The sequence below is a fragment of the Theobroma cacao genome, chromosome 5 (genome assembly GCF_000208745.1).
Source record: "Theobroma cacao cultivar B97-61/B2 chromosome 5, Criollo_cocoa_genome_V2, whole genome shotgun sequence".
NCBI classification, from domain to species: Eukaryota; Viridiplantae; Streptophyta; class Magnoliopsida; order Malvales; family Malvaceae; genus Theobroma; species Theobroma cacao.
Window position 1 is genome coordinate 34,717,182 of NC_030854.1, and position 13,510 is coordinate 34,730,691.

At 34.1% G+C, this 13,510-nt stretch overlaps 1 protein-coding gene across 1 annotated transcript; it reads right to left on the reverse strand.

Annotated features, from left to right (window-relative positions):
• On the reverse strand, window positions 1,480-12,522 carry LOC18599871. Its single transcript, XM_007030038.2, has 21 exons — window positions 12,317-12,522; window positions 10,007-10,856; window positions 9,799-9,915; window positions 8,846-9,709; window positions 6,724-6,775; window positions 5,877-6,037; window positions 5,417-5,464; window positions 4,962-5,110; window positions 4,808-4,856; window positions 4,633-4,689; window positions 4,265-4,444; window positions 4,043-4,177; window positions 3,808-3,869; window positions 3,603-3,696; window positions 3,397-3,511; window positions 3,214-3,290; window positions 2,739-2,879; window positions 2,470-2,628; window positions 2,271-2,384; window positions 2,066-2,162; window positions 1,480-1,885 (listed from the first exon to the last, which is right to left on the reverse strand). Exons 2-21 carry the CDS (start codon window positions 10,814-10,816, stop codon window positions 1,782-1,784), a joined length of 3,585 nt encoding a protein of 1,194 aa, XP_007030100.2. The 5' UTR covers window positions 10,817-10,856; window positions 12,317-12,522; the 3' UTR covers window positions 1,480-1,781.

The window sequence follows — 13,510 nt, forward strand, 5'->3', positions numbered from 1 at the left end:
TGAATTGGGTAAATTTTGCAATGTGTTTAGGAGGAGAGCCTTCCGGTAAAGGCAAGGAAGTCGTACCCGACGAACAGTGATCGGGGCACCTAAAAATCAGTTAATTTGTACAAACGGTGAGTAAACCTATTATTATTGTAAATTATCTAGAGTTTATTTTTAAATGCTCTTTATGTATTTTATGAAATGAAAACGAGATTAAAACGGTATTTTTGATGTTTTAGAAATAAATGTGACAAATAAAAATATATTGTGTTGATTATGAAATTGAATAATTGGAAGCTACCGATTATTTTGAAATATATATTTTCCTATGAATGGCTTATGAAATATGAGTATATGTGGCTATATTTTATAATTGCATTGGGAATAGAATGTAAGCTATCTTTTACTATGCAGGTTGGATAAATAAATAAAAGCCACGTTATACTATCGAAATTTTATTAAAATTGGTGGGTTTAGTCACTGCAATGACGGGTTTCCGTGAACTACCTATTAGAGGGGTACGGTAAATCCAGTTACATAATTACTCCGGTTGTAGAGGCGAGAAGGGTAACTCCCGGGGTAGTATTAGAGCTCATTTCACGTCGAACCCCCACGTGAATGTGTAACTTGGCCAACGCTAAGGAACGACTTGTTTTAAAAATAAAAAATGTGTTTCACATGTAAATATCATAACAACCTTGGCGGACTCGGTTATATGCCTCGGCCAAGGTATCCCCGATGACTAGTTTTGGCTTGAGCCTTGTTTTAATAAAAGTCATAAGCCTTAACAACTATTTTGGTAAATTACAAATATTTTATGGTTTAAGGAATAAATTGAAAACCTTATGAAATAGTTTGTAATTTGTTGTTTAAACTTGCCTCCATGTTACTCGCCTTTAGATATTTATGATAATATCTGTTTACTTATTGAGATTGCAAAATCTCATCCACCTCCTTTCCAAACATTTCAGGTCTGTGGTAGCTTGTAGATACCTTATTTTGTCGAGGATTCCATTTGACATCTCTATCTCACAGACAGTAAGTTACTATCACCAACACTTGGTGTATTTATAGGCCACTTGTCATTGTAATTATTATTGTACATTATAACTTTATAAATTATTGTATGTATGAATTTATTTTATTTTCACGTTATAAAAGATTTCTTACACGTATTTCTATAAATATTATTTTATATAAAAAATTTTATATTTTAATCAATATTTTGAATAGTAATATTTGTCTATAAATCTTTTTAAAATATTTTTGTCTTTTGATTTACTTGAGCCGAAAACTACTGAAAATTGTTTAAAATAGAATGTTTAAAAACGATTTCTCACAGAAAAGGCAAGAAATTGATATGTAAGCTTTGCGGGATTCTGATTGGCATTCCGAATAATGAGTGTCAATCGGGACGTCGCGACGGTTGTCATGGATCCGAGAGAGGTTCCGGGTCGTGACAAAAATGTATTATGAAAATGTACAATCATCATTAGAAATTATTGTACAATCTAGATTAACATTCTTCTCAAGGATAGCAATGAGCAATAGTAGACTCAAAACATCCATTATTATAGTACAATTATTCGAAGTCTCCTATGGCTTGGCCACAGCCTCCTACCCTTTTTAGCTCAGGCCAAGATTTATAGTTGAGAGAGAATTGCAACCTAAATTCAGCTGATTGATATATAGTTCTACTGTTTGTGCTTGAAAAAGTAAAAAGGAAAAACTACAATCAGTCTTAATCATGATATTAACAATGTTTTCTGTGAAGTTTTGGGGTGATAGAATGCCTTTCAAGCAACGAAACCATATGGTTTAATATTTCTGGATTGCATGTAAGTCAAAAACTGTCCAGGCAGCTCTTGCAGAAGAGCTTCAACAAGAGAAATCTGCCCTCCTGTCCCAAATAGAACGGATTAGTTAGTGAACTGAAGTAAACCCAATTCCCAACATCTAATTGTGTAAACCCAATTCCCAACATCTAATTGTTTTGCTGCTATCACCTACATGATGAATCCCTCAGGCAGAAGATAAATATGAAGATTCAATCAGATCAGGAAAGATAATATACACTCACCATGTACTTCTCGCATTGGAACAAATTGTACAATGTCTCGGGTTGCTACCCGACCATTAGAACTCACCAACGGGCATCCATCGTCCGCATCCAGGATCTGCAAACAACATTGTTTTTTTGTTTTTTCAATGCATAGGTTAATATCCAGTGCAGCTCCACTTCGATCTTTAGTAATGTAAATAATATTTGATAACACAAAGCATACCTCCATTTGTTTAAAATCTGCATCTCCCACTCCAACTATGAGGATAGACAAAGGAAGATCGGTTGTCTTTACCACGGCATCTTTTGTTTCTTGAATATCAGTTAGGACTCCATCCTATAAAAGGTGACAGATCTTTGTCAGTTAGGCAAACAACAGCAGTCCTTACTGCAAATGGAAGCAATAGTTCCTTAATTCTTACAGTTATAATGAGCAAGACAAAATATTTTGTGCTGTCATATGAGAAACTAGCAAGTTGCGCAGCCCTGTCGATCACTTGGCCAAATACGGTAGGTCCTGACAGAGTAACATTGTAAATAGCACTAGCATAAGCAGCCATGATGCCTTCAACTCCTTCAACCTGTCAAACAAAATTTTCATTATTTAGCAGTTTCCTTCTATGATATTGAATAAGCAGGTTCAGAGAGATGAAGTAGCGTGGCACAAGCTTAAGGACTCCGCAATTCTCACCTCCTGATAGCCATTGGTTATGTCCAAGTTAAAACAATGTGATAAACTAGTGTTAGAAAATGTCTTCGCTCCAAAACCCCAAGCAGGAAAGCGCTTATCAGAATCATAAAATTGTATAACCTCCCCAACCTCCATTATAGCCTGTAAATGGTCAAGTAGTCAATGAGTTAGACAGCAATTTCATTAACAGCAATTTTTTTTTGTTTTTCTCCAAAAAAAAAAAGAGGGGAAAAGTAAGAAACAAACAAAATGATTGTAATTTTAATATTTAAAACAAATTTTGAACAAATATTGGTTTGATTAATGGAATCCTAACAATATTAGTTACTTTTTCATGAGAGATAGAGAGTCTTTTTCAAAGTAATAAGGGTGGGTTTAGTTTCAATAAAACTTCATAAATGACAATTATATTTCATGTCATATATGTCATCACATGTTACCCCTCCCAAGTGAACAAAAGCCAACCCAATCTTACCTGCTGGTAAGAATTTAATCTGCCTAACGGATCAATATAGTGCAAAGAAGTTGGATTTCGAGGAAGTCCATTTGATGCTGGAAAATTTGAATATCCAATCAACAAGCATGAACCAGACCAGCCATAAACATGAAAGAAGAGAGAAGAGAAAAGGAAAGTGAAGGGTGGTCGACTGTCATTTACATGTAAAGTCAACTGCAACCATGAAATTTAGCTGGAATCCACTGGATATATAATCCAGAAAACTGAATCGTGGCTTCTCAATAAATTGATCTACAAAGAGCTGACCCTTTAGAACCTGAATGCCAATAGCAAGTTAAAGAGCACACTGACATGTTAGTATACCGATTTAACATAGTAAACACCCTGTGCTAAGCACAGATAATCACCTTATCATGACCTTGACGAGATGACAGAACCAAATTTGCACCGCTTTTTTCTTTGTAAAGTTTTTCCAACTCTGAAACTGATTTCTGAATTTTTCTGATGAAATAAAAAAAAAAATCATGAAACCCAAGTTAAATCAACTAGTATACAGGGTAAAAATGAACAAAATCAACAGTGCTGCAGACATTGGAGGGTTCCAATATTTACCCAATAAGTACATGGTTGCCGCTGCTGTTAAAATCAAAACACTCGAGAATTAACGGGTTATCCTGTGATGATCAGAGAAGATGAGGAACATAATTTGATGCCAATTGTCTCAAAATTCGTAAACTCTTTTTAAAAAATACTTGAATAATCACAAAGAGATCATGCCAAGTCATAAATTCGTGAACTCTTTTTGGAAAATACTTGAATAATCACAAAGAGATCATGCCAAGCTTGCCTTGCTTCCATAATGCTGCATGGTAAGACATAAGGGCTTCCAAACTGGATTTAGATCGTTGTTTACCACCTCTGTCTTGTATATAGGGACACAACCTACACTTTCAGCTATTTTTGATATTCTTAAGAAAGGATCCTGTAAGACAAAAAAATCAAAGGGAGTTGGAAACACATAATTAAGCAGGCACACACAGACAGAAACAGCAGATTGATAGGTACATACACTCTTAGAAAACAGGTCCTTGTTGTCCAATTGGGAACAACGTAATACCATCTCAACTATAGTTCTAGAAGCAACTGTTTCTTCAGCATGGACAGTGAGCATCCCTAAGTTTCTCGAACCTCCATGCCCATGTTTGCTTTGGAGATTTAGAGTTAATGTCTGATTTCGTTTGGTCAGTATCTGTCAAAGGGAGAAAAGAAGAAGGAAGAACACATATACCACCGATAAATACGTGGTTACTGACCATTCTAAATGGGTAAGTCACTATATCTAGACATTAAGCAAGTTTTTGACTACGTAAAGAAACTGGAAAAGAAATATCTGGTATGTTTCAAGGAGCAATATACTGGCCGCAAGGTGCAACTCACCTCAGATAGAACACAATTTGCTTCTCCCAAAAAGTCTTGATCACTCAACTTTAGCATCTGTAAGATAACATGGTAAAAGAAATGAATAATATAGTTCATCACTTCAAGTAAGTTTTTCATCAATCTTGGGACCAAAACTCCAAAACCTTTACAAAATGAACAGTGATACGTATACCTTCATAGGTACATTATGATATACGGAATCCACATCATATACATGAAAACTGGAGCAGGGGTAGAAGAAGAAGCAGTAATTAGTCCAATCATCCAACCCCGAAGAAGCCTACTGAAAAGTATAAGGACTAACGTGGTAAAGATGAGAAGCTCACACTAAAGATTGAACTGTCTCAAACTGATAAGTAAGATGAATCTTCTCAACCCAAGCAGGATTCAAGTTGTTCAGTATAACTTCCGTGCGACCAAGTTCCTTGAGTGACCCATCTTTTCGCTTTGCATACAGAATTGCCATTGGGTCGCTCTATAAGAAAACAGTAAACAGTTCAGCTGAAACCGTACTTGGCACTTGCAATTAAAAAGTCAATTTTACAATGCGGGGCAATATCTTTACATGCAATAACAAAGAATGGTTTCAGTACAATTAGTATTCCAGAATTTATAGCCGATGTATATTAGTCATAAGAATGTATAATCAGCTAAGCAGCTGTCCAGGACATGTTGTACTACTTAATCACAGAAATGAGAAAAGGCAGATCGATAATAGCTAGCTGTTCATATATGCATGTATACACACAAAGTGCACAAAAGAAATAAGAGAGAATTATACCTTTGATGTGATGTCGCGATCACTCAACTTTGAAGCTGATAAAGATAACTGCAGTGCACATTTGACTAAAATTAACACATCAAATACTACACATTATAAGATAGAAAGGCAACTTCAACTAAAAGAATGAGATCTGAGAAATTAATGAATAAAACCTTCCCCCAAACCCCCACTCAATAAACAATACTAGAATCCGAATTCAAACTTAAGACGCAATCATGTCAAATATGATGAACAAAGGTACCATGCACATCAGTAATGGTCTAATGGACAATGTAAATTGTTTTTGACTCTGCAAATATTATTTAGAAGTCAATACCAATTAATTTATGCATCCAACATTACTATTCCTAGGCTTATAATATTCATGAACCCAAATTTAGATATAGAAAAACATGTTTATAACATATGGAAAAATATAAATAAAAATTAAGATATAGATAAAATTATAAATATATACCTCAATTCCTGTGGAAGGAGAATGTTGACCTCGAGACCTGAAGAAGAAATCAACTGCGTCGTTTCGTCCTACATTACCCTCAAGCATTGACATATGACCTAAGGCCTGCTGGCCTCCACTCACATCACCCGACAAGCACTGTCCCATATCTCTCTTTCTACCTTTACAACAAAAGGCTACTTAGAAAAGAAGTTTGTTACCAAAAAAAAAACCGTATTTTCAACCAATTTCTCGAAGCTCAAGATAAAACTCTTTTGTCTTAAGTTAGGCTAAGTCCGGCGCTGCAAAAACAGTGTTATGGAATAAATACAATCGTCTGAAGACTACAAACCCAGAGGCTGTGTCTGTTAAACTCCTGTCTGTTTTGACAAAAGCTGTAGTTTTGTTGTTTTGTAGGAAACTTAGGGTGAAGAAAACTGCAAAGCTTGACGTAAAGGGGACGAAAATATGGTGTAGAATTGCGGGGTCTTAACTCTTTTCCGCATGAGAAACCATCAAAACATATGCTGGAAAAATCATTAATAGATTTTGAATCAAGTTCAAACAACAAAACAAAAGATTTTAAGACTCAAAAAGCCCAAATCAGAATCACAAGCTCCCCTGTGAAACACTGGTATTTGGTGATCAAACAATATTTCAGCGATGTTGAATTCAGTAATATAAATATTAAGAAACAATGTTGCAGTTGGTTTTTCAGACAAATTAAGAGCCTCAGTAAGATTTTCAGTTGAAACCAATCAAAACCAGAAGAAACTCTCAAAAAACATGTTCATTTATGGCTTGACATAAATTATGCAAAGAGCAATAGCGAGAGAAGTAGAACAAAACCTTGGGAAAACTAACTTACTTGACAATTGGCGTGCAGTGCTTGCTAGAAATTGCTTACTAAATGTCGTTGTTGTTCAATCTGAAGTATTCATACTCCATATATATAGACGATTTGATGTTACGCATTAACGCTTTAAACAATATGCCTGCGCGCTTTAGAAGCTTTTTAGAACCCTTTTGCAAGCTCCTCGTCAGCATTCAAGCATATCTTTCTCATCCCCTCTCTCTCTCTCTCTATTTACATATGTGCATGTTGTACTTGATTTTGCGTCATTGGTCAATCTCACCTTGCTCAATGGGCATGTTCTTGTGGTCTAGACTTTTGCTTTAGTTGATACTGCAAAATATTATACTTGTTAACGAAAAGATCAACTTTATATCTTATTAGTCATTCAAGAAAATTCTAAGCAAATTCATAATTTTTATTGTTATAACAAGTAATTTGATATGATACTGTATATGTGATTGAAAACGTATATAATGATTTTTAATAAAATATTAAATTATAAAAATAAATAATTTAACATATATTTCTAAAGCAATTGTCTAACAAGAATTTATATTATTCAAAGTCCTTTTTCTATACTTTTGCAATGAAATTTCACAGAGATTGTGACCCCAGCAAAAGTCTTATCAAGATTTGTAAGACTTGATAATGGCCTCCAAAGTCGGAAGTTTTTGGCATTGAACTCGCGATAGTATCAACGATTCTTCGTGCAACAAAATGGAATTGGAGTTATCAGCCGATATTTGGCAGAAAGAAAAAGATTGGAGAGAAGAACAATAAAAAGTTGTTGAACAAACACTGGGCCCGATCTAATTAGTAGGTTCAGCATACGAGGAGATAACCAGCTTAGTCTTATAAAAGGAGAAAAACAAAACGCAAAACCAAGCCCTTGCTTGCTTGGCAATCGACTTGTTGACTTGACCAAAAAGGTTTGCTTTGCCTGAGCTCGAGTCCACGACAATGACTTGACACAGCCTCGCTTGTACGCTTAATTTCCACGGTTGGAGGTCGGTGTACGGCGAATATAAAATGAGTAATGCTGTCTATATCTACGAGATCGTATACAAGGATTAAGAAAAAGGGCTTTTTTTTTTTGTTTGATTATAAGGTATGTAAGTCAACCAATTTTTGCATGGAAAAATCATCCCTCTTCTTTAAGCTTATCAACTCGAACCCAAGACCACCAAACACATATTAAAAGCTGTAACAGATCTTAATTTCGAAGGTGAGACTTTCAATTTTTTATTATAATTAAACGTGAGTTCATTAATTTTGAAAATAAATAATTTATTTTAAAAAAATATTTTTATCAGATATATAAGTTTTTTTATTAATTAATTTTTAATATTTTTATTAATTTGATGATATGGTAATTTTTTAAAAATAATTTTATTTTTTTATTAATTTTAAAAATTATTACTATATAAATTATATTTTTCATTTTTATTTTTTTTCTCTTAAAAAAAAAAACTCTCTAAGTCTCAACTCTATCACACTTCTACCGGTGGTGATCTGGTGCTGCCTAATCAAGGGATCACCGGGAGGAGAGAACCAGGGAGCGCAATATGGTCAGATCTAGCGCAACCTAATCAAAGCCGACTACGGAGTAACCGACCGCGGGAGTAACCGACCGTGAGATAACCGACCAATACAAAGTAAGGTAGAAATTTTTTTTTTGAAAAAAGAGTGAAAAAAAAAATAAAAATATTTTAAACATTTCATATTTATCCATTAATATCATTTATATGTTTGAGAAGAACTGCTCATTTCGAAACTAATAAATTTACATGAAATTATGACTAAAACTTAAAAAGAGTGAGTGTGTTTTACCCTTAAACACAGCGTCGCTCAAAGAATGTATTAGCAACTGAGTAGAGAGGTTGGCACGGCGCTCGGCCACTATCAACCAGATGCTCCCCAGAAGTTATATCCAGCTAGCCTCGAAAACAATTGATTTACAAAATAGCCTAACGTTTAATTACTCAGTTATAAACTATTTACGATCCAATTGTGATACAGATACCTACTAAAATTCAACAAAAATAACAGGAACAGACAGTAATTAATTGAGAAAGATTTTGACGAGTCTCAAGTTAGAGGTGTGAAGGGACGGATAATCAAAATCAGACTCTCAGCGATAAGACAAAGTGGCCCCAGGAAAAGAATACCGGGATGAAACTGATGTAGAAGAAGCTTCAGGCTTAACAACTTGATAATGACGATGCATCTGGTTATGTTCCGCCAAAGCATTAGAATCATATGTGGGATACAATTCATCCACTTGGTTGCTTTCTCTCCTCCTCAAATGGTCAGTCTCAATCAGGTTTGCCTGTCCTCTAGGTCGTGGCAGGTAAGAGTCCACCAATGGAACACCATAATAACGACTATAATACGAATCCATAGCAAAGGAGTCCAAAGTAGAAGCAGCAGCTACTGATGTATTTGTAGTTGTTGGAGAAACTGTTGATTGCATATCTTGTGTAGCACCCAAATCATAAGTCCGATACTCTCTCTCAGTCAAGTAAGGAGGATCAGAGCGAATTATATCTCTCTGCATAGGCACAGATTCCCCATATACAGTGTCTGGTTGTCTTATAAGCTGCTCCCCATAATCTCTCCGGTAAGACGCTGATGTAGGAGCGACATGATGCTGAAGAGCCAAGTTTCTTCTCTCTCCCTGAAGACCATAAGCCCTGTATTCCTTCTCACTCAGGTATAAATCATGACGAATGTCCTCTCTCCGAGTAAATACCAACTCTCCATATCCAATTTGCTGATCCCTTTCATGAGATAAAACAGCACATGTTCTAGCATTGGTATAAGGGTCTCTAGCAGATGCTTCTCTATCTGAAGGAGGCCTTGCTTCCCTTGCTCTATCATGAGCCTCCCTATTTTCATAGCGTACAGGGATTCGACCCCCTGTCCTTGATGGGGAGATGGTAGGCAGTGCAGTTGAATGAACTGCAACTGGTCGGAAAAGTTCTGTGAGCTTCCGAACCTGAAAGGGAAATTTCAGGTTTCATTAATGCTAAAATATGAAAGGAAACAATGAACACCAAACTGCCAGATATGAAAACGATTCCTCACTTGTCTAGCAGTAAGTTCAGTTTTAAATTTGTGTTTTTCATTATAATTTTCCTTGATTGCCTTCTTGAAAATGCTCTCTGCCAGAGGAAAACAATCAGCTTGGACACTGAACCGCACCTGAAATTGAAGTCATCAGTACACAAATCTCTTAAAAGTAAGGAGAAAGAGGAGTTATAATTGAAGGAAGATGGCTATAACAGAATGGTACCTGAGCAGGAAAAGCCCCACCAAAAGCCTTAGGCTCAAGTTTCATGCCACCGGAAGAAGATGCCTTATAAATCCCATACATAAGTTTGAGATCATAATCATAGAGAAAAAGCTTAAGCCCTGGTCTGATACCTAAAACAAGATCTTTTTTACTTGTTGATACACCCATTACACAGTATCGGAAACAATCTGGCTTGGTCTTTGCATTGCACATAAATATTACACCATCAATCTTTTCTTTCTTCTTATTTTCTTGTTTCTTTTCCTTACCATGGCACATTTCTTTCTTCTTATTCTTCTCTGAATTATTGTGCTTTTCCTTCTGCTCATTTTGTTTTATCTTTTCCTTACCTTTCTGCCTTTCTTCATTCTTCTGATTTTTATTTGAAACGCCAGGCTTCTCTTCCCTTCTTCGTTTCTTAGGATTGTGATTTGGCTTACCTCTCTTTTCCTGGCTATCTGATGCACATGTATTACCTTGGTTCTTTTGGATCCGCTGAACCTTCTCTACATGCTCTGTACTGTTGGTAGCATTCTGTTGGTTTTCTTCCCTTGAATTTAGCTTCTGAGCATTCTCTTCAGTTTCTTTACTTCCCTCTGAAAGACTCTTGTTTTTCTTCCTTTTCTTTCTCCTCTGAACCTCAGAAGTACCAGTGGCCTTTCTTGTCTTCAAGAAATTCTTGGCCGTCGACTTTGCAGTATCCGATTTGGCCTTCAGTAAATTTGGACCTTTCTCTTCAGATGACTGTGATTTTGCCAAGTCTTCTGCAGTATTGTCATCAGCTTCATTTTTGTTATTTTCTTGTTCCATAGTCTACTGAATGACAGAGTGTTCAAAGCCAATTGTGGTCCTGGTGAATTTAGCAGGCAAGTGATTAAGTTTCTAAATCAGGACAGGAGAGAGAGAGACAGAGAGAGAGAGAGGGAGAGAGAGAACTACGAAAANGAGAGAGAGAGAGAGAGAAGAGAGAGAGAGAGGGAGAGAGAGAACTCAAAAGGGCAGCTTGGGAACCTTTAAAGCCAGTCAAGCACATCGAGTTTACTTCCAGCAAAGAAACAGCACATGGAATAAACCAATACTAATTTTTTAAAGTACCATAAAAGGATTTAATCAAAGAGGTAAAATAGTGTTTTAACATCAATATTGAGGTCAACATATAGAAACTAGAATAATTTGAACAAGGAACTTGGATGTCTTTCTTATCAGAGGACTTGATTTACAATATTGGCTCCAAAGTAAACACAAAAACTTAGTAGGTCCCCAAACACCCACAGTAGAGTCACAGGTTCACCAGTAAACTCCACATTCAACAAAATCAATATCGATTGACTGCTATAACTTCCTCTTAGTCATGCATTTTTACCAAACACAAGTAAAAACCATATAATGACAGTTCCTAATTGCCAACACCAAAACCAATATAAATATATCAAGTCATACATCAGAACAGGGTGAAGAAATATCACTGTTCAGGAGAGAGTTCTCCCTTCTTTTCTCTTATTTAGCACTTAGAAGAAATTTAACCAGAGAAAATTGAAGTTTCTCTGCTTCCTCTCTCACCTCACATTATCCAGGGACAGAAAAGAAAGTAACAACACTGTAGAGTAAAACACCATCACATTAAAATCTTTTCTTCCCTTCCACCATTTTCACAAATCTATTAAACATGATCAATTTTAATCCCAAATAGCTCATGATTCTTTCATTCTAAATGTCTTCTTCGATACCCCAAAGAGGCAAAGCATATCATTACAGTATTTCTTCTGAATACTCATACATAGATACCAAACATTGTCCAGGGACTGATAACCTTTCAACATTTTAGATAATGGCGACTCAATATATCCACAAAACACGTAAAAATGCACCCAGAAAAAAATCAAGTTCCAACTAAAGATCTTTAAAAAGTTCAAACAGAATAAAAGCAGACCACTCACATATTGGATAAACAGTTACAAAAGTAAAACATACAAAAATTAATTCAAATCGGTTCAATCTTAGCTCTAATCATGCAACAATTTTCACCAATTATAAATGCAAAGAAATTTCTTAGCTTTTCCCAATCCAAAAAATAAAAGTTAATACATCAAAGTTCAACTTTTGTCAGTAAATCAAAAAAAAAAAACTCACATTCAATTACACTCTAGAAATAGCAGAAGCATCATCGGTTAAAATCAACGGTTTAACCAGAAACGGAAGTTTTCGATATTCGACACTTACCTTATTCTTTTCTCATCAAACAAACAGAAATTGAAAAAAAGAAAAATAAAATAAAATCCACTCAGAGAAAACGCTGCTCTGAAATCTTACCAGACAAACAGTATAGGGTTTTGAATTCGGGAAAGCGAATCGTGAGAAGCAGAGAAAAAAAAGGACGGATTTTGATTTCAGCAGAGATTTTTCTTTTTATTTTCTAATGACGTAAAGAAGGAAAAAAATTCCTAAAATAAAATCAAAACAAAAGGCCAATTTTGGGACTTCAGAGTTAAATAGGAAAAGCAAGAGAATAACATAAGAATAAGAATGTAACTAATTTTATTGCAGGAAACAGTGTCCCTTCCTTTTATGGGCCGCATTTACCAAAACGACCTCCCTACGTGTTTTTGGTGGGCTGTGATTTTGATAAAAAAAAAATTATATTGTGGAGATATTGTAAGAATTAATTTTATAAATAATATATAATATTTAAAAAATTATTTAAATAATTTTTTATTAACTTCAATCAAAATTTTTTTTTATCAAATAACTTTTTATAACTAATGGTTGATTAACTATTGTTAATAAAAAATACGATATGAACATTTTAACATAATATATCAACATGCCACATCATCATGTATTATAAAATATTAACATGTCATATTAGTATCATATGATAAATAATAATTAGTGATATTTGATTAACAATAGTTACTCAATTGTTAATCATAAAAATTTATTTATTTTAAATTAAAACTATATAAACTTAATTAAATACAATAAAAAAATTATTTAAAATTTTTTAAATAATTTAATTTTTTAAAAATTTTATGTCAATTAAATTGTAAATTTTAAGTGAAAATGTTAAATACATATATTTTCATACTCACAAAATTCAAACCCTTCACCTAGAGACAAAAGAAAAAAAATGACATAATACCTAAAAAAGCTCCTAAACTATTTAGAAAAAATCAAATAAACTATTATATTTTTATTGTATTCAATCAAATCTTTATATTTTTATTTTGAGTCAAATAAGTTATAACTAATAATTAACCTAATAAAAAGATCATATGTTATTTTGTGTTGTATGACATTGACATGACGTGTTAAAATATTATAATTGATGATAATATAACATATAAATATATAATAATTGATATTGACGTGACATAATAATTTAACATGATAACATGATTACGTAACATTTTTTACTATTCAAATCAACGTTACGTCATTATCATGTAGATAAAAAATAATAAATAATATTTAAATTAATAACAATTACTTAATTTGTCATAAAGA